This window comes from Carassius carassius, chromosome 20 (assembly GCF_963082965.1).
Source record: "Carassius carassius chromosome 20, fCarCar2.1, whole genome shotgun sequence".
NCBI lineage: Eukaryota > Metazoa > Chordata > Actinopteri > Cypriniformes > Cyprinidae > Carassius > Carassius carassius.
The window spans coordinates 25,955,729-25,975,391 of record NC_081774.1 but is presented as its reverse complement, the minus strand read 5'-3'; the positions used below and the strand labels follow the sequence as shown (position 1 = coordinate 25,975,391).

General features: G+C 35.8%; 3 protein-coding genes across 4 annotated transcripts; 2 read left to right on the top strand and 1 right to left on the bottom strand.

The window, feature by feature from the left end:
- The first annotated feature begins 168 nt into the window (after nucleotides 1-168).
- Nucleotides 169-7,707, top strand: LOC132095860 (glutamate-rich protein 6). Of its 2 annotated transcripts, none has more exons than XM_059500952.1 (11): nucleotides 169-324; nucleotides 758-816; nucleotides 1,247-1,357; nucleotides 1,428-1,520; nucleotides 1,616-1,785; nucleotides 1,955-2,028; nucleotides 2,185-2,351; nucleotides 2,441-2,523; nucleotides 5,862-6,022; nucleotides 6,695-6,912; nucleotides 7,041-7,707. In XM_059500952.1, the coding sequence occupies exons 3-9, from the start codon at nucleotides 1,247-1,249 to the stop codon at nucleotides 6,019-6,021; spliced, it is 858 nt and encodes a 285-aa protein (XP_059356935.1). In that variant the 5' UTR covers nucleotides 169-324; nucleotides 758-816; the 3' UTR covers nucleotide 6,022; nucleotides 6,695-6,912; nucleotides 7,041-7,707. The 2 variants fall into 2 exon arrangements, with proteins under 2 accessions (XP_059356935.1, XP_059356934.1); XM_059500951.1 differs by having other exon boundaries at nucleotides 169-532.
- Nucleotides 7,708-8,157: 450 nt separating this feature from the next.
- selenot1a (selenoprotein T, 1a) lies at nucleotides 8,158-16,285 on the bottom strand. The gene is made up of 6 exons (XM_059502324.1): nucleotides 16,110-16,285; nucleotides 15,370-15,480; nucleotides 13,104-13,230; nucleotides 12,599-12,686; nucleotides 11,984-12,150; nucleotides 8,158-8,661 (listed from the first exon to the last, which is right to left on the bottom strand). The coding sequence occupies exons 1-5, from the start codon at nucleotides 16,238-16,240 to the stop codon at nucleotides 12,026-12,028; spliced, it is 582 nt and encodes a 193-aa protein (XP_059358307.1). The 5' UTR covers nucleotides 16,241-16,285; the 3' UTR covers nucleotides 8,158-8,661; nucleotides 11,984-12,025.
- Nucleotides 16,286-17,401: 1,116 nt separating this feature from the next.
- On the top strand, nucleotides 17,402-19,487 carry zgc:92744 (uncharacterized protein LOC436846 homolog). The gene is made up of 3 exons (XM_059502323.1): nucleotides 17,402-17,599; nucleotides 17,859-17,934; nucleotides 18,780-19,487. Exons 1-3 carry the CDS (start codon nucleotides 17,519-17,521, stop codon nucleotides 18,818-18,820), a joined length of 198 nt encoding a protein of 65 aa, XP_059358306.1. The 5' UTR covers nucleotides 17,402-17,518; the 3' UTR covers nucleotides 18,821-19,487.
- The last annotated feature ends 176 nt before the right edge of the window (nucleotides 19,488-19,663 follow it).

Below are 19,663 nucleotides of genomic sequence, written 5' to 3'. Positions count from 1 at the left end.
AATCTATACAGTATAAAAATATATTGAGAGAAAACAAAATGTATGATTGGTTATTTATCTTTTTATGAATTATTTATTTATTATTTATGAACATACTAGTTGTGCAAAGATTCATACCAAGACACAAGTGCAACAGTGTGCTTCTGTTTTGCCACTCAGGTCTGTCTGAACTCTATATGCTCTCCCACAGAGTTTGATACAGGCTGGACAACTCCCCTAAGAGCTCTCAAATATCCATGGATACCATCAACAGTGCACCGAGTGCATACCTTCAATGCACTGCTGTGGAACAATCCAGCTAAGTCTAAACATTCCTCACCTCAGGTTAGATCATTTTTCAGAAGATAAATTGTGACCGAGGAATACAGATATCTCATACTTTATAAATTTGTATGTTTTCTCTACTCAATAAAAAAAGGGTGATTTATAAGAAACGGTTGGTAAAATATAATCAGGACCATTGTAATAGTCAACACATGCTCCCACCCATACCTGTGTGCTATGGAAAATCAAAAGAGAACTTTTCAGCAAGGTGAGAATATCAATTCATCATCTTTTGCAGAATTTGTTTGAAATTTAGAGTGTAAGTTGATTTTGTGTGTGATTTTTTGTGTTCTTAAACTTTTTTTTATAACTCATCAGTGTGATACGATTTAGAGATTTAATATTCTGAACTTAGAGAACCAACTAAACTGAAAAGAATATTACCTGATGTGTATCAAAGAAAATACTATAGCAGTTGTTTTCACTTTGTCAGATGCTGATTCGGCAGTGGTGGATTCAGAGATTGGAACACTCCTAAATTACGTCGGTTGTGTAAGAAGCATTTATGATATTTCCAGACAATGAAAACTTTTTACATTGTGGAAACCTGTACTTTGTAATCTTTTTACAATTTGCAATCTTTTTCCAGAGATCACTTAGACTGAAAATAAATAAATAATGGTGCAGAGTTTGAAAGTTTTTACTCAGAAATGGCTAGTAAATTTGATAATTATATAAAAAAACTGCATATAACATTGAATTAAAAATGAAATGTTGAAGTATAAATTAGTAAATAAAGTACAAATTTTCTAAAAGAGACTCTACAACTTTTAATCATTTGAATTAGTTTTTTTGTTGTTGTTTTTTTTACAGTGTACCAAATTTAAGTACTACAAGAAAACAGGCTCTGCTTTTAGTGTTTAAAAAAAATGAATGCTTTTTCTCTTAGTCTGTTCACCCTTATGGTCTGTACTGTCCGCAGATGGAGCAAGAGTATTTCCAGACGTTGGAATCCTCTCCAGATCTCTGTCGTGGGCTTCCAGGACTTCTAAGATACAAAAGAGAGTCCAAGGAAAGGATGTACAGTCCTCAGGTAGCCATTCATTTGTTCACTGCCATGGTAAAAGTGTTACATTTCTAAAATTGTTGATGTTTTTACCCAGCCCCAACAGCAACTGGATTCTCCAATATGCTGTCAGTTCTGTGGTTCGAGAGCTTGGCCACCTCTGGATCCGGTTTATGCAGAGACACGAGAGGTTGGTCTCTTGAGAAAGGATGCAGATGACACTAACACTTACTGCTTTAGCACTTTTTTCCCCTTTGAGTTTATGATTGTCTAATTGGACTTCAGGACTTCTGCTGTGAGGAATACAGAGAGTTGTTTGAGATTGTGGTCCATGAAAAGCATCTGGCCATGAAACGTTCTGATGCAAGAACTAGTGGACCTGCTCGCCTAGATGACCCCTTCATCACTGAGGATGAAGAGCTACAAGATAAAGCGCAAGAAAGAGCAAAACACAGGTTTGTGTTGTACAATAAAAACTTGTCTCGAGGCTGTAAATAATATAATATAGGCTACCTCTTAATATAGGCTACTTTGTTGCAACTTAATCATAATATTAAAATGTAAAATATGCTTTCACAGAATTAAATGTTTTTGTTTACTTGTTTATTCCCACCTTGGGCCTAGTTTCAGACAGCAGCAGCGAGAGATGCAGAGATATGACAGAGATGCTCACTCCAGTTTATTGGCATCAAACAACAGTGAGTATCCACATGTGTTGGACAGGATGCCTATGGATGGACCATTAAAAAAAAACAAGCTAAATGTATTAGATGTAATGTATAACACCAATTAAATGTTTGTAATTTTATATTACAGAGATGTTGAGGGGGTAAATGAATGGTTTCTTTTCCCAGATGTGCCTCATGATAAAACAGTCATCAGTTTCCGGCTCTCTAACTGTCCACCTAATGAGGATGTTTGTAAAGTTAAAGAGTACACGTATGTGGACGAGACCTCTGGACTATGGACACATGAGTCTTCTGATCCGGGGTCAGTTCAGTTTGGTTTAACTCATCACCAGGTAAATGACTGTTATTTCCTTTGTTAGAAAGTTGAATCATCATGTGCTTGAACTAAACGCTCTGGTCTCTCTTTTTTTTTTTTCTTCAGTACAATTCAAGTTTCTTGGAGAAGTACTACTCTAATGGAAATAAATTTCTCACTGTGTTTCCAGATGCTTCTGCTCAAGTTTTGTATCCTTTTGATAATGTGAAATACTAAATAAGTCCTTTTAAGCAGCAATAGCTGTGTGAACCGTGAATGCAGCTGTATATGCTCATTCATTATTATTTAACCTTATAAATATTTGTAACTTACTGTACCATATTTGATGCACAAATTTCCAAGGTCTCTAAATTATCAACATGATCAAAACGTTGTTGTTAAACCCGTTGTACACACATCTAATACATGCTTTCTTTCATCTGATTGATAGTTCATATTTTTTAGTAAGTAAAAGTCCTTTAAGTATGATTTAAATTGCCCCCCTTCAGGTTGTGTTATATGTATCTTTTATGATCTTGTATGTGTAAGTATATGTAAGAATAACTTTTGCATTGTTAGTAATATTTAAAGATAAACACTTATTGGACTCAAGCCATTTAGGTTTACTATTATTTATTCATGATTTTTACAAACGCGATTCCAAAAAAGTTGGGACACTGTTCAAATTGTGAATAAAAACAGAATGCAATGATGTGGAAATTTTCAGATTTCAATATTTTATTCAGAATACAACATAGATGACATATCTTTTTAAGGGAAAAAATAAGTTGATTTTAAATTCATGGCATCAACACATCTCAAAAAAGTTGGGACAAGGCCATGTTCACCACTGTGTGGCATCCCCTCTTATTTTTATAACAGTCTGCAAACGTCTGGGGACGGAGGAGACAAGTTGCTCAAGTTTAGGAATAGGAGTGTTGTCCCATTCTTGTCTAATGCAGGCTTCTAGTTGTTCAACTGTCTTAGGTCTTCTTTGTTGCATCTTCCTCTTTATGATGCATCTAATGTTTTCTATGGGTGAAAGATCTGGACTGCAGGCTGGCCATTTCAGTACCCGGATCCTTCTTCTACGCAGCCATGATGTTGTAATTGATGCAGTATGTGGTCTGGCATTGTCATGTTGGAAAATGCAAGGTCTTCCCTAAAAGAGACGACGTCTGGATGGGAGCATATGTTGTTCTAGAACTTGGATATACCTTTCAGCATTGATGGTGCCTTTCCAGATGTGTAAGCTGCCCATGCCACACGCACTGATGCAACCCCATACCATCAGAGATGCAGGCTTCTGAACTGAGCACTGATAACAACTTGGGTTGTCCTTGTCCTCTTTAGTCCGGATGACATGGTGTCTCAGTTTTCCAAAAAGAACTTCAAATTTTGATTAGTCTGACCACAGAAAAGTTTTCCACTTTGCCACAGTCCATTTTAAATGAGCCTTGGCCCAGAGAAAACGCCTGCACTTCTGGATCATGTTTAGATATGTCTTCTTTTTTGACCTATAGAGTTTTAGACGGCAATGGCACATGGCACGGTGGATTGTGTTCACCGACAATGTTTTCTGGAAGTATTCCTGAGCCTATGTTGTGATTTCCATTACAGTAGCATTCCTGTGATGCAGTGACGTTTAAGGGCCCGAAGATCACGGGCATCCAGTATGGTTTTCCGGCCTTGACCCTTACACACAGAGATTGTTTCAGATTCTCTGAATCTTTGGATGGTATTATGCACTGTAGATGATGATAACTTCAAACTCTTTGCAATTTATTTCGGAGAAACTCCTTTCTGATATTGCTTCACTATTTTTCGCCGCAGCATTGGGGGAATTGGTGATCCTCTACCCATCTTGACTTCTGAGAGACACTGTCACTCTGAGAGGCTCTTTTTATACCCAATCATGTTGCCAATTGACCTAATAAGTTGCAAATTGGTCCTCCAGCTGTTCCTTATATGTACATTTAACTTTTCTGGCCTTTTACTGCTGCTACCTGTCCCAACTTATTTGGAATGTATAGCTCTCATAAAATCCAAAATGAGCCAATATTTGGAATGACATTTCAAAATGTCTCATTTTCAACATTTGATATGTTATCTATATTCTATTGTGAATAAAATATAAGTTTAGGAGATTTGTAAATTCCGTTCCTTTTTTTACTCACAATTTGTACAGTGTCCCAAACTTTTTTGGAATCAGGTTTGTAGAAAATCATACACATCCAGTGGAGCGTTTATTTGTACATCTCTAAATCATCATATTTTATTGCGTTTGCATTATATGTTTGCCCCCCACCTAAAAAAACAGAGCTTTAAGCATATACAGTGCAGTGAAAAAGTTTTTGCCCCCTTCCTGTTTTTTAAATTATTTGCATACTTGTTAAACTTAAAAGATTCAGATCATCAAACTATTTTTAATATTACGCAAAGATAATGCAAGAAAATACAAAATGCAGTTTTTAAACGGTGATTTCATTTATTAAGGGAAAAAAGCTGTCCAAAATTATTCTGTGGACTGATAAGACAAAAGTTGAACTTTTTGGAAGGCGTGTGTCCCGTTACATCAGGAATAAAACCAAAACATTTCATGAAAAGAACATCATACCAACAGTCAAACATGGTGGTTTGCAGCGTCAGGACCTGGGTGTCTTGCCACTATTGATGGAACCATGAATTCTGCACTCTATCAGAAAATCCTGAAGTAGAATGTCCAGCTGTCAGTTTGTGACCTCAAGCTCAAGCGCACTTGAGCTATGCAGCAGGACAATGATCACAAACACACCAGCAAAGTCCACCTCTGAATGGCTCAAGAAATGAAGGCTTTGGAGTGACCAAGTCAAAGTCTGGAATTAAATCTGCTTGAGATGCTGTGGCATGACCTTACACAGTCCATTCATGCTCGAAAATGTAGCTGAATTAAAACAATCCTGCAAAGAAGAGTGGGCCAAAATTCCTCCACAGCGATGTGAAAGACTCATTGCCAGTGATTGCAAACACTTGATTGCAGCTGTTGCTGCAAAGGGTGGCACAACCAGGTATTAGATTTAGGGGGCAATTACTTTTTCACATAGGACCAGGCAGGTTTGGAAAGGTTTTTCCCTTAATAAATATTATAAAATAAATTTCAAAGCTGCATTTTGTATTTAATCAGGTTATCTTTGTGTAATATTACAATTAGTTTGGTCTTGGTTAAAGTGTGACAAATGTGCAAAAAAAAAAAAAAAAAAAACAACCGGAGAGGGGCAAAAATCTTTCAACGGCTCTGTAACTAAGCATTTAAATATTATCTTAAGACATATTATTGGGAGATAGTGACAGCTGATATTTATTTTAATATAAATATAACTTAACTCTTATAAAGACCAGATCAGATTATTTTTGCACCTTCATTTTGATCTTGTAAATATTAGCAACTGCACAAAATTGCTATTTTTGGGGGCAATGAATCATTAAAAACTAAAGATGTTTTTAAAGTAATCTGGATATATAGTCTATTATGTCTTGCTGTTGTTTGTCCTTATTGTCATGGCTACAGCTATCCCTCAGGAAACTTGGCTCTCATCATTCTCAGCAGCAAGAAGGAAAGGATCTGTATCATACATGATGACACGCCGACTCCGCTCTGTCCAGTCAGAGCCCTCTTTCAGTCTAATGGCAGAGCCACTTGTTACTATAGAAATGGCAGCATTTGGTAGGGTCGATTGCTATTACACTGATACAGATCTCATTGTCTCAAGCAGACTGATTATTGATCTAACTGAAGAGGGGACAGTCTGAAGCGCTTCAGTACGGTCATCTTGTCAAGATTTACTCACCCTCATGTCATTCCAAACCTGCAGGATTTTCTGTCTTCTGTGAAACATATTTTGAGAAATGTTTCAATTACTGTTTGATTACCAACCTTTTTTTATGTCTTCTGAGAAAGCAAGTAATACAGGTTTAAAGTCACATGAGGGTGAATGTTTTGTCACTCTTGTGACTTCCACGTTTCTATTCAGAAACACAATCAAAGATGTTTTTTATACTATACTATTTTGAACTATAGGAAACAGAAGCTCAAACATGGTCAAGTGTTATTGTACTTTTTAAAGTGTAAAAGTTTTGGATTCGTTGGGTGTTAATGGATGGACAAAGTAGAGAATATTAATAGTATCTTTAATAATTCAATAAAATATTTTCGTGTTCTGAAGATGAACTGAAGACATGTTGGTTTGAAATAACATGAGGTTAAGCAAATGATGTCCGAATTTTAATTTTAGTTATAAAAGTTAAACTAATAATCCCTCAGGTTAAAAATCTTTCAGTTAATTGAACGGCAAAAACACAAATGGCATAACTGTGTGACTCGTTTCCTGTGGAGCAGGTTAGGTATGGATGCTTGGGGTGGACTGAGTCTAGATGAAGGCGGGAGAAGGATCAGAACATGGAGCTGGACAGACAAGGCTCAAACACCAACACCTCTGAGACCACTCTTTCTATCGCTCAACAGAAATATAGGGGTTCGAGTTCTTGGTCAACAGTTGGTGTTTGTGTCATTCCTTGCTTCTGGACAGCAAGCCAGATTCAGAGTAGGCAGCTGCGAGCTGGTAAGAAAGTACACAAGTTGTGTCTTTTTAACTTGATCTCCAATGTTAAAGACATTTTCTTGATCCGTCACACTTACTACTCACCTCAGACCTGCTAAATATTGTCTCTGCCATGTCTTTGCTTATAGTCCAAAGAAAACACCATACCTCCTCAAGTCCTCGTGTGTAAAGAGGAACTGGTACTTCTGGCATGCAGGGTTGGCCTTCACATGGCTCTGATACGGCTGCAGCAGTGCCAAGCTTTCCCATCCAGCCCAAAACACCTGCGGGTCAGACCTCCACCTTTCCTCCACTCTCTGGTCCGAAGGTTGAGGAGTTTAAGCCATAGAATACAAATGGAAGAGCCAGACAAGGCCTTCATCCAGCGCTGTCTGCAGGCTTGTCCATGAACTGACATGCTTGAAAAAGCATACAAAACATGCTGGAGTAATTTGACTTGACTAAAGGTGCGAATTTTTATGTAAAGTTCTGATGCTCCTTGTCAGCATTTTAGCAATGCATGAAGTAATGCAGATGTGACTTTCAAACATATATCAGCTTTCTGTTGCGGTCAATGTGTCAAATTCACACAACCAACTACAAAAGGTTTCAAAATCTGCATTGGGAATTCTTTCGCCCTAATACGTTTTCGTATGGTCTGCCCCAGTGACAGTTATGTTGTGTAAAAAAAAAAATGTATTGTATAAATTCAGACAAAATTGTCATCTCCCAAGGAATTCACACTTTGCAGAGAGTTTGACTGACAGGCGATCTGACCAATCATAACACTGAATCTGAGAGATTGTCTGACAAACAGACAAGTTCTGATGTTCATTCTTATTTGTGCTATAACTGGTAAAGAGGATGAGATGATCGGTTCACGTGCCGCTTGAACTGAGGGGCTAGAGCAATCGGTCACGACATTAAAAAGCAACAAAATGGTATTTATTGTTTAAATTTCTTAGAAAAACTGAAAGACCATTTTATTCCAAATGTAGCCTGCTCTTTCTTGTCTGTCGTCATGTTGTCAGTGTCCTCTTTGCTTTTCTTTACTGCGTGAAAACATGATGCAACAGTAATTAAGTACCCCTCTATTAGTATTGCAATATAATCAAGTTCTTATTATTCCAATTATAGAAATATAACTCCATGTTGAAAAGCTATTAAAGTCCACATGAAATCAAAATTGACTTAATTTTATTACTGCACATTTTTTAAGACTGTAAAAGCACATGAAAGTCTGTTCTCCAACAATAAACAACGATATTTAGTTCTATTCAATTTTATTATCCTTTTAGTAAACATGTTAAGCTATACAAAGCAATATAAAATCCAGGGCTAAGAAATATAATTAATGTTACTTAGTTGTTTAATAATCATGATGGGGGTTGGGTGTATAAGTTAGGAGCTTTTCATATCTACTAATCAAATAAAACAAAGACCAAGAGTTAGCAGTACAGTAGGATGTGAAAGAAAAACATGCCATCATAAATTGTTGACTGAGCTAACTGAACTAAAATGAAAATTGGAGTCATTGTGAACATATATCCTGATTTGAACCAAATGGTTATTGTACAAGAGATGGGATGCAATAATTATATGGCCACTGTTGTTGCCGTAGATCCCACACCAGCATCTGTAGCTGGTGCATCTCCGAGGGGCACAGTGAGGAGAACACAGAACATCGGGCGTGCGCTAGTAGAGTCTCTACTTTCAGAGCAAACCTTCATAAACGTCACCTCACAACCATAGGAGAGCTTCACCACAGAACTGAAAGACAATGTGGAAAAAGTACAGAGTAAATTAATTCACCTAAAGTGGGAAAATGCAATAGCATCTGCTTTAACTCACGGTTTCATAAACAAGTATATTAATATGTATGTATTATATATATATATAGTACAGACCAAAAGTTTGGAAACATTACTATTTTTTATGTTTTTGAAAAAAGTTTCTTCTGCTCATCAAGCCTGCATTTATTTGATCAAAAATACAGAAAAAAAATAATATTGTGATATATTATTACAATTTAAAATAATTGTTTTTAAATTTATTATACTTTAAATTATCAGTTATTTCTGTGATGCAAAGCTGAATTTTTAGGATCATTATCACATGATCCTTTAGGAATCATTCTAATATGATGATTCATTATCAAAGTTGGAATCAGTTCTGCTGCTTAATATTTTTTCAGAACATGTGATACTTTTTTAGGATATTTTGATGAATAAAAAGTAAAAAAAAAAAAAAAAGCTATGTTTTTAAAATTTAAATATTTTGTAATACAATATACACTACTGGTCAGTAATTTGGGGTCAGTAATTTTTTTTCTTTCTTTCTTTAAATAAAATCAATACTTTTATTTAGCAAGGATGTGTTAAATTGATAAAAAGTAATAGTAAAGAAAATATATTGTTAGAATATATATTATTAGAATTTCTTTATTTTGAATAAATGCAGTCCTTTTATTCATCAAATATATTAGACAGCAGAACTGTTTCCAACACTCATAATAAATCAGAATATTAGAATGATTTCTAAATGATCATGTGATAGACTGGATGTTACATGTGACACTGAAGGCTGGAGTAATGATGCTGAAAATTCAGCTTTGCACCACATGAATAAATTATTTTTTTAAAAGTATATTCAAATAGAATATATTTATTTATTTATATATATTTATATATATATATATATATATATATATATATATATATACACACACACACACACACACACACACACACACACACTCAGATTAAGAGAAGTCAAAACATTAAATTTCACTTTTAAGTTTTAGTGTTGTGCTTACTTAACCATTAAACTACTGTTCAAAATGTTGGTGTCAGTAGGTTTTTTTTAATTTGTATTTTAACCCTCATCCATCCCTCCTGAACATATTACAAAAGTGTCCCTCATAGGTCTAAATGACCCAAAGGCTTAAAATGGCACAATTTAGAGCACTGTGTTTACAGTGCAAAAGATTGTGGGTTCATTTCCCAGGGAACACACAGGTCGGTAAAAAATAAAATAAAAACGTGTACAGCCAGAATGCACTGTAAGTTGCTTTGGATAAAAGCATTTGCTAAATACACGATTGTAAATATTATGTAGGGTTCTTTTTGGGGATTTTTTATTTTATACTCAAATTCTGTATATTGTTGTTAAAATGTGCATTTTTATACATTTTTCACCAAAAAACAAAGACAATTTCTTCACATTTAAAAACATGATCCATCAGGACCTAGGTCACTGAATGTCTCTGATGCCATCTGGTGGGGAAAATGACAAAGACAACAAGAGGGGCCTATAGAATCCTATGGAGATTCTTAAAGGTGCCATAGAAGGCAAAAATCACTTTTATAAGGTGTTTGAACACCGTTGTGTGGCAGCAGTGTGTGGAAACAACAAGGCTATAATGCATAGGTGTGATCGACAAAGGACAAAAAAGCAGGAAACTATACGGTGCACTTTGTCAGTGCTTTATTATAGACTTCTAGGATTGCTATTTCACAACAGAAGACGATTATTAGGTTGAACGTTCAGAATACGATTCAATAGGTTATATTTCATCACGAATTTCGCGAATGGACAGCGACTCTTTAGTAGCACGTAGAACGCGTTCATGTCAAGTAAAGTTTTTGGGAAAAGCGTGTGGATTTGCGGTGAGCGTTTATAAACTTGCACGTTGAGCGCGCTCTTCAGAGCTAAGATACATTGTTATCAGGAAACTCGACCCAGATCAGATTTAAGCATTCATTAAAGTGAATCGGTTCAAAGGAGTCATTAGTTCGCAAATCGGACGAGTCATTAGTGGACAGATATGCTCATATGCTCCGTGCGTATAACGTTACTCCCAAATATATTTTTAGGTCGCACAGATTAAATTTCAGGAGCATATGAGACAAAAATGTTGGCAATTTCGAGCCTTGTAGAAGCTGCTAAACTTTCTAGCTAGAAGTAAGCAATAACCAACATGGCGTTACTTTGCTAAGTTAGCCCAGAATCATTTAACATTAATGTTATGGAATCATGACAAAAGTGATCAATTGATTGGTAAAATTTTACTAGACCTGCATATAAAAATGAAAGACAATATATTGGATTTGGTTACATGAATCATCCGTGTTCACGGTCTTCGTCAGTCAACTGAAGCTGTTCACATGAGTAGATGGTTGGGTGTGTGCGCATTCAGAACGGTGCGGGTACACTTTAAACTTCAATCGTGACAAATTATTGGACTACTTGCGGAGTGACATGACGACATGATTCAAAGGCACAAAAAACATTGACAGCGGTGAGCGATCATTATGTTTACCAATACCCGACCCATTGCAACCGCCTACACCTCGATATTTAATAACAAAACTTCAGTAATTAAAAGTAAACTTGATAACCATGTTTGAATGCATATTAGTCATTTTAACCGAACATTTTAACTGGACTGGTGGTGGACTTTTTTGGTCATTCAGTGTTTCTGTAAAAAACAGGAACACTTATTTTGACAGGAAAATACAACAAAGAATATGGTTCTCACATACTGGCGAGTGAAATCTGAGAATTTATTAGCCGTTGGCTAATATAAGGCTTTGTCTTTATAATAGGGAAATGAGTTTGGCTGTAATGCTCAGACAACTTTCAAAATAGTAAAATCAACATGAAAAAGAATAATGATAAAATCGTGATATTTCCATAAAAACAAAAAAATGTGTTATATTTTTTCCCCACATCACCCATGACAGTTTTAACAAGAATTAATCTATATTTAAATGTATACAGTAAACACTATGTAATGCTACTTACATTTGATTACTCAGTTTCTGTACCTGGACACTTACACCTATCTATATCTTCAAAAATATTGTTATCACACATATTCTTGAAATATCATGATATAATTGAGGCTATATTGCCCACCCCTAGTGCATACATTATAGACAGTAGTAATATTTATTTTAAATATGTCAGCATCTAAGGCTATCTTTGTGTCAAAAACTACTACATTATAAAAATATTTTAAACAAAAGAGAGTATTTTAAATAATAGAAGTAAATTTAATACTTGGTAGGGTTATGATGGTTAAACATACATGGAGGGGTCACCGGCTCCAATCAGCGAATCAGAGGCAAGGTTACGAGCGATGGTGTGGAAGTGTGTCCATGTGCACGTTCATCTTCATCTCATTCTCAAGGATTTGGACTAGTTGCTGCATGGAAGGCAAGTGGCCTGACTCCAGCTTGGACCAAACTGGAACATCTAACCAAAAAAAAAACATTTTTTTGCCCCAAATAGTGTTACCATAGTGAAACATAATTTTTCTAACTTCTGCCAATCTAAACCACCAAATTAGGCTACCAGCACACTGCTTCTGTTTAAAAACATCAACAAACTTAGCATGTCTAATGGACAGAGAGCAACTCCAATTCTTCTGCTTTAATAACTTCTTGCAAAATAGATTTTCAATGTGCATCTATTCCACACAAAACAATTCCCTGGGTTAAGACAGATTATGTTGTTCTGAAAGGGGTCATAAGTATTTTCTAAACTATAAAATCATTCAGTCATCCCATTTTACATAAAGGAAAAATAAAGGCCAAAATACTTCATACCAAAAATAAAATAAATGACTATTAATATTAATACTAATACAAATTAACACATTAACATAGTAATATACTACATTTTTTAAATCAAATACACTTACCATTGAGCGTGATTTCAAAAGCACCCGTAGACATACACTGATTTTCGATCATATTGCTGAAGAAGAACACCATCATACAGGCATATATCTAAAAAAAAGAAAAAGAAAAACACATCAAATAAGCATTTCTACAGCTAGTTTGTTTGTATGTATGAGACTTTAATGGATAGCTGATGCATAACTTTTTTTTTTACTTTTTCAAACTGAAACAAATCAAAGAAGGCTGAAGGTTCAAATCTTTCTTCTGTACTTTGATGGATACATTTCAGAAACAGCGCAGAAACGGTCAGTTGAACATTAACATGAGAGCTTGCCCTTTGGTCCCAGTGTATTACGTTTTCTCCTATAACCACAAACATCACTTAGGTGACAAAGTTACAGACTAATGAGCTCCATGGGGAAAAAGTTTGTATTTTGAACATACTACCCAAACAGATTTTAGTGAAGAACTACAATCTAAACCACCAAATGAAAATCTCTCAATAGGAAAAGTATAATAACTTGCCTTATTCTCCTGACTCCAAACCCAGAGACCTGGGGCCTGCATGCCAAATAGAGCAAATGGATCCTTGCCCACAATGATCACGCCGATTAACAACAGCTTAAACATAGACAGAAAGGAAGCAATGTGCCTGGAAGAGAAAAAAAAGAGAGAGAGAGAGAGAGAGACTATTTAAATAAATTTCACACACACATTCACTAGTTGAATTAGTAGTATTTGTGTTGTTTTTTACAGAAACACTAATGGCGCTTTTCCACTGCGTGTTACAGCATGGTTTGCGTTTTCACTGCAGTTTAGTATCGATTTAGAGTGGACGGGATTATTCATGTTGTTATAGTTTACTGCCAAGACTCCTAAAAATAAAAAATAAATCTCATTCCACGCATCACCATCAAGCTAATTACTCTGTTGTCAACGAGAGGAATGTCTGTACTTCTGCAACAGAAAGCAATACTTTTTGGTTGTTAAAAAAGGTGTGCTCGTTCAAAACAGTTGTGTTCAATTCTTCTCTGGCTGTGCTGATTTAATCTAGTGGTTCTTCTGCGTTTGTGTTGCAGGGATGGAAATTAGCACCCGCCACCAGCCAGCCGGGTAAACTCATTTTACCTACCGGCCACATCAGAAAGAACAATAGTGTTCTATTGTGAAAAAAACTGAAAATGGACTCCCAAGAAGCAATAGCTTATAAATAGGGGTCCATTCCACCACCTAATTTGCACCACCTATGCATTTATAAAAACAGCCTACTAGACAGTGACCATGTGCTGATTCTGAACGCATCTCTCCTAGACTGACAAAGTAGTATACTTTAAAGGCTTGTGCACTCAACTGTTTGTGAAATGGAGCTTTGTACCTCTCTCATTCAGCAAAAATCCAAATGTTCCATAATATTTCCATATTTGCGATGCATCGTATCGGAATGCTAAACTATTATTTGTTATGTAAATGAATGGCTTTGTACTTCAGTTCCATCAATTACAGAGGGGGGCGCATCTATGTTTGGTTCACTCCATTTTATTTCGATAACGTACCAAATGTGCTGTCAAGAACTGATGTGTTTTGGGTGTATGAGTACATGCCGGCACAATCACTTCAACTGTTTCCTTAAACCAGGAAAATCAAATTTAAACACTTAATGTCTTATTAATAATGCATCACTGTATAAAGGTGTGCTTTTATCTGTTTACACTCACAATGAAAACAAAACATTGAGCTTCTGTAAAATAAAGAAAACAAATACGACATCACTTTCTGCCATTTGAGTTATCTGTAAACTAAATCAAATAAATTAATAATTTATTTCTTGTATGTACTGCAGATTATATATATTTAAAATAATGTAATAATATTTGAAGTTCACATCTAGGTGAAAACAAAATTGTACTGTCTGTTCAAATTAAAAAAAAATTTCCCCCTGTTGTACTGAAATCGTATTGAACCGTGCCCCCTTACCATCCAGTGGAAAAGCACCATAAATGACCAACAACGTCTCATGTACCAGCCATTAATTAAAAAAAAATAAGATTTCATTCGGACATTTTCATTTATATATGGTCTGAACATTTAAGCTCTAATTAATGAAGTTTTATCATTAAATTAATACAGGTGATCGGTTTTCAATAAGAACCAATATTATCGATGTTAAAAACAAGTTTTGCTGCTTAATATTTTTTGGAAACATTTTTCAGGATATTTTGATGAATAGAAAGTTCAAAAGAACAGCATTTATTTGAAATAATCTTTTGTAACATTATACAGTTTTTTACTGTCCCTTTTGATGCATAATACATATTTTCAGAAAAAAAATTACCATAAACATTTAAATGGTAGTATATCATGTTTTTTTTCATAAATATTAAGTTGTTTTTAACATTGTTAATAAAAAATCGTTCTTGAGCATCAAATCAGCATTTTAGAATGATTTCTGAAGGACCATGACACTGAAGACTGGAGTAATGATGCTAAATACATTGCTCAAATACATTACATTTTAAAACATTACAGTAGAAAACAGCTATTTTAAATTGTAACACCATTTCACAATATTAGTGTATTATTTTAACTGTGAGCACATGAATGCAGATTTTGTAAGCAGAAGGGAAAAAAGCTCTCATTCCAGTAAACACTGTACAAGCAATGATAAATCTTTTGCAAAGGTGTGTGATTGCGTGTGTATTTGTTTTATATACATACACGTCTTTATACACACACACACTTTTTTTATTACTGGCCATGAGGACAGACATGTAAGTGGTTTGTAAGTGATCACCTGTAGACAGGCAGAGGAAGGTAGTTCTCTCCTTCGATGCGGATGTCTGGGTACCGCTGGTACAGAGCCTGCATGTACTCCTCAAACACCCGCTTGTATCCTCAGGAGACACTGCAGACAACAAACAAGATGATGAAGAAACACCTCAGAGCCTTTGGTTCACAACCACACGTTGTTGTGAAATATTGTGCAGTAACTAAGTAAACAATGATTTCCATTTCAGATTATGATAAAAGGCCCACCATTGGAAACTAGATGTTATAGCAGACACAAATTGTCTTTATAAATCCTTAAAAGCTGCATTATTAAACGTGCAGTGTCTCAAATTACTAAGTGCAAGCACGCAGATATATACACTTACTGGCTAATCCTCAAATTATTAGACCCTTGGCATTGGCAGGTTTAGGGTTAGGTGTGGGGGAGGGGTTAGGATTAGGCAATCGAGTAGCGATTTCAACGAAGGGGTAATACTCGGCATGGTGTCGAAAATGAGCACAATACCGGATTATCGGACGATTATAACATCCTGCTGAGGTTATCTGCGACACTATTAGTTCCATATGAGACAAATTCACGCTTCTGTCACAGTACACTTTCCACTAAGCGTGGTTAATACATCTGCAAGGTTAATCAAGCCAAGCCGCGCCGTGCTAACGTTACTATCAACACACTCAATGTCATACACTGGTTGGCCTGTACCGGGGACCGGGCGACATAAAAACGCCTAAACTCTCACTCACCAGATCTGGAATTTGAGAAGTGGACCGGTGGCAAATTGCACCTTCATTTTCTTGACGCCATTGTTATCCGCAGAAGCACTGTAAAGAGAACAGGCCCATAACAGTACCACCGAGAGAGGTAACCAACGCATCTTTCCCACGACGATTTGTGACTGTCACTGAACTGAAAGCAGGAAGTGGTGTACTGAGGTTCATACGGGTAATCCAGGAAGTCACGCTGGGATTGGTTGGCGACTGCTTGAGGTGGGCTCACACAATTGGACAAAGAACGTCTTGGTTTTGGAACGGGTCGTTACTCCAATTTTTTTAAAATATAATAATAATAATATTAAAAAGCTTGTCCCACATCATCTTTTCAAATACACGTTCAATGGAATTTGGTCGTTGAATGAATCTGGCCTCGTCCCCGAAAAGGAGCCAAAATTGAATATAAAATTGTGAATAATTTCGTTTTTTTTTTTTTTTTTTTTTACGATTTCTGTAGGTCTATCTATCTCGGGAAAAAAAAGCCAGAATCTAAATAAATACTTACTATTATTTTGATATAGTTTTTCTTTATTACATGTCAAATTATCGTATCAATTACATTATTTTTAAAGACACAAATAACATTTATTTATTTATTTTTTTTTTTTTATACACAAATGAAAACTTTGGGTAAGAACTGTCCATTTTAGTAGACAGTTCCTGTTTTGTCTTTATATATATATACCGTGTAGTCTATAAATGAATTGTTGTTATTATTATTATTATTACATTATATGTGTTTTTTTCTATTGTTCCTGTTGTTCTGCACTTGTTATGCAATGTTATGCAAGTCGTTTGGCATGAAAATAAATAAATAAATCAGCTGTTCCGTAAGTAATCATCATACATTCATATGTCCCAGTTCAGCTAATAAATGGATAGTAATTCAAAGCCCAGACTGTTACAAACCCGTTCAAACGATTTATTCTCACTCATAAAGAACAATTTCTACAATAAATCAGTAGTTGCTATAGGAATAATGTTACACTACTGGCTGTTTTAAACCAAATATAACTGGCATGTAACCTAATGCAATTAAAAATAAGAACACCACAGACACTGTGCAAGAATCCCAGATTAATATCCCAATTTAAGGTCTTATCGATAAGAAAGGCTTAACAAGCTTTATGACACACTACGCAAGGCTGAAACAAAATGTTAAAAGCTAATTTTAGCAAACATCTTGTTAACGTTCTTTTCAAAAAGCTGGGCGGTCCGAGCGTCAGCCCATTGCGTTCTTCCGGTGTGGGCGGAGCTTACATTCTGAGTACGTGGTACGTAGACAAAAATCGACGTCGTGTTCTCTTCATCCTCACTAATTTGTGTTCGTCACATTTGTGACCGTTTCCAGCTCACTTCACAATCCACCAGCATCTGCAACGATGGTCGCCAAACAGAGGATTCGTATGGCCAACGAGAAACACAGCAAAAACATCACCCAGAGAGGCAACGTCAAATCCTCGGTAACCCAACTCTTCGTGATCTTCAATAGCGTATCAACAGAAGTCAAATTAACTTAATGTAGTGTATTAACTTAACAGATTGTAAAGTAAGACGTTTGATTAAACTATTAATATAAAGAGTTACTAGTTTTGCAGTAAAATAGTGGTTCTTAATACTGCAATGTGTATATACTTTTATTGCTAAATCCTACTGCACTACTACATTTAAATGACAACGAAAATGCGCATTTTCATCTGACTTGACTGTAAATTCACGCAGAGAAACGTCAGTGATGATAAAGTCTCGGTAGGACCGTGGCTCTTGGCGCTCTTCATCTTTGTTGTCTGTGGTTCAGGTGAGTAACCAACACAAATACATTAACGAGGGATCTGTCACATCCACATCAAATGAGAAACGCATTACATTAGATGGTATTTTATTGTTATATTAGCATATGCTGTACTTTTTGTTTAGCCCAAGGTAGACAGACCAAGCGGACCTCCACTCATTTTTTGGCACACACTGTCAGACCTTGCACTGTAGTGAAGGCTGAGATAATAACGCACACTGTTTACATGGACAAGGCCAGACTGATAGCATGAGTTTATCTGCTTGTTTTCACTGGGTGCAACACGTGGATCTGCAGGTGTTGCTATTCTGGAAACAGCATTGAAGAACATTTCCAACAACCGTTTAAGTACTCGCAGGAAGAGTAGTGGATCTCATTTCCAGCTGGCTTGGAGGCTTTGAGACATAGCTTTAAAGATGTAGTCTTTTTGACAACGTCATAAACCGCACCATCCAGATCTGATGTGGCACATTCTTCTGGGTTGCCGTCAGCTCTCGCAGAGTTTTTACTCATTGCCTTCAAGAATCTGTTTGCTTTGTACAAATTATATTTGCGTTGCATGTTTTTGGTCATCTTGCCCTTACTTTTGTGCCTTGGATGATTTTGCAATCTTTTTATTTGATTCGATTCACAAAAGAATATGATTTGCTTTGTTAGAGATCACACTCTTTTTGGAAATACAGATTACTTTTTATTAGATTAGATTAGATTTACTTTTATGAGACAAAAGCAGGAAGAAACCTAGATATCCACTAGCGCAATGTCCCATTATATACCTGAAAATTTATGTTAAGATTGACTTCCTCCTCAACTTTTCTGTAATGTCACTCTTTTTTTTTTCTTCTCCTCAGCAATATTCCAGATCATTCAGAGTATCCGAATGGGCATGTAAAGAGGACCAGTGATGTCTCAAGTATCCACTCCTTGCCAGTTCTGCGACTCTGCCAAGGAGCCTTTCTTTAAGGCTTTTTGCCGATTTTATTGATTTATCTTCTATGAGGTGCAACAATCCTATCATTCCTCTCTGGTGCCTTGTTAATGAAGAAAAATCAAAAAGCCATAAAATTGCATTCCGATCAATTGTAATGTTATTTTCTGTCAATCTACCTTGATGTAACGTAAAAATCTTGAAAAGGCAGCGATGTGATTTGTAAATCCTGATTTCTCGTTCATTCCTAAAATAATTGTGCAGAAATTATTTCGTGTCTTTTTGTTGGATTTTTGGGACCCCCAAAACAGCCATTTTGTAGTTTGCACAGGATAAAGTATTACGAATGAAAAGCCAGTCAGCAAATCTAAATCACAAATGTAAAATTACATTGAATTACTTTTCTTGTACTTGTTTTCTTTGTAACTTAATAGCTGCCTCCTCCTTTCTTGAATATGGAATAATTTAGTTCTCTGGCACATATTCTTGTCATTGTAGTACTGTTTACCATGATAGAAATGAGGCTTAGCAATTCAGCTTTTTCAGAACTGATGATGTTATATACTGTATGCTATGATGGCGTAAAGAGGAACAGGAAAAGAGCTGGACTAAAATAAAATGTTTTTAAAATTACATGCGTTGTATGTCTGAGAATTACCATTTAGTTGAGGAAATAAGAGTCTAGTAGGTTAAATGAAACAAACCATCTTTCAGCGGTTTATACTGGCTTAAAAGGACTAAAAACAACGAACCATGTTCTCACCAGAAATTTGCTGAGTGAAGTCTGTGCGGTTGAGGAAAAATGGA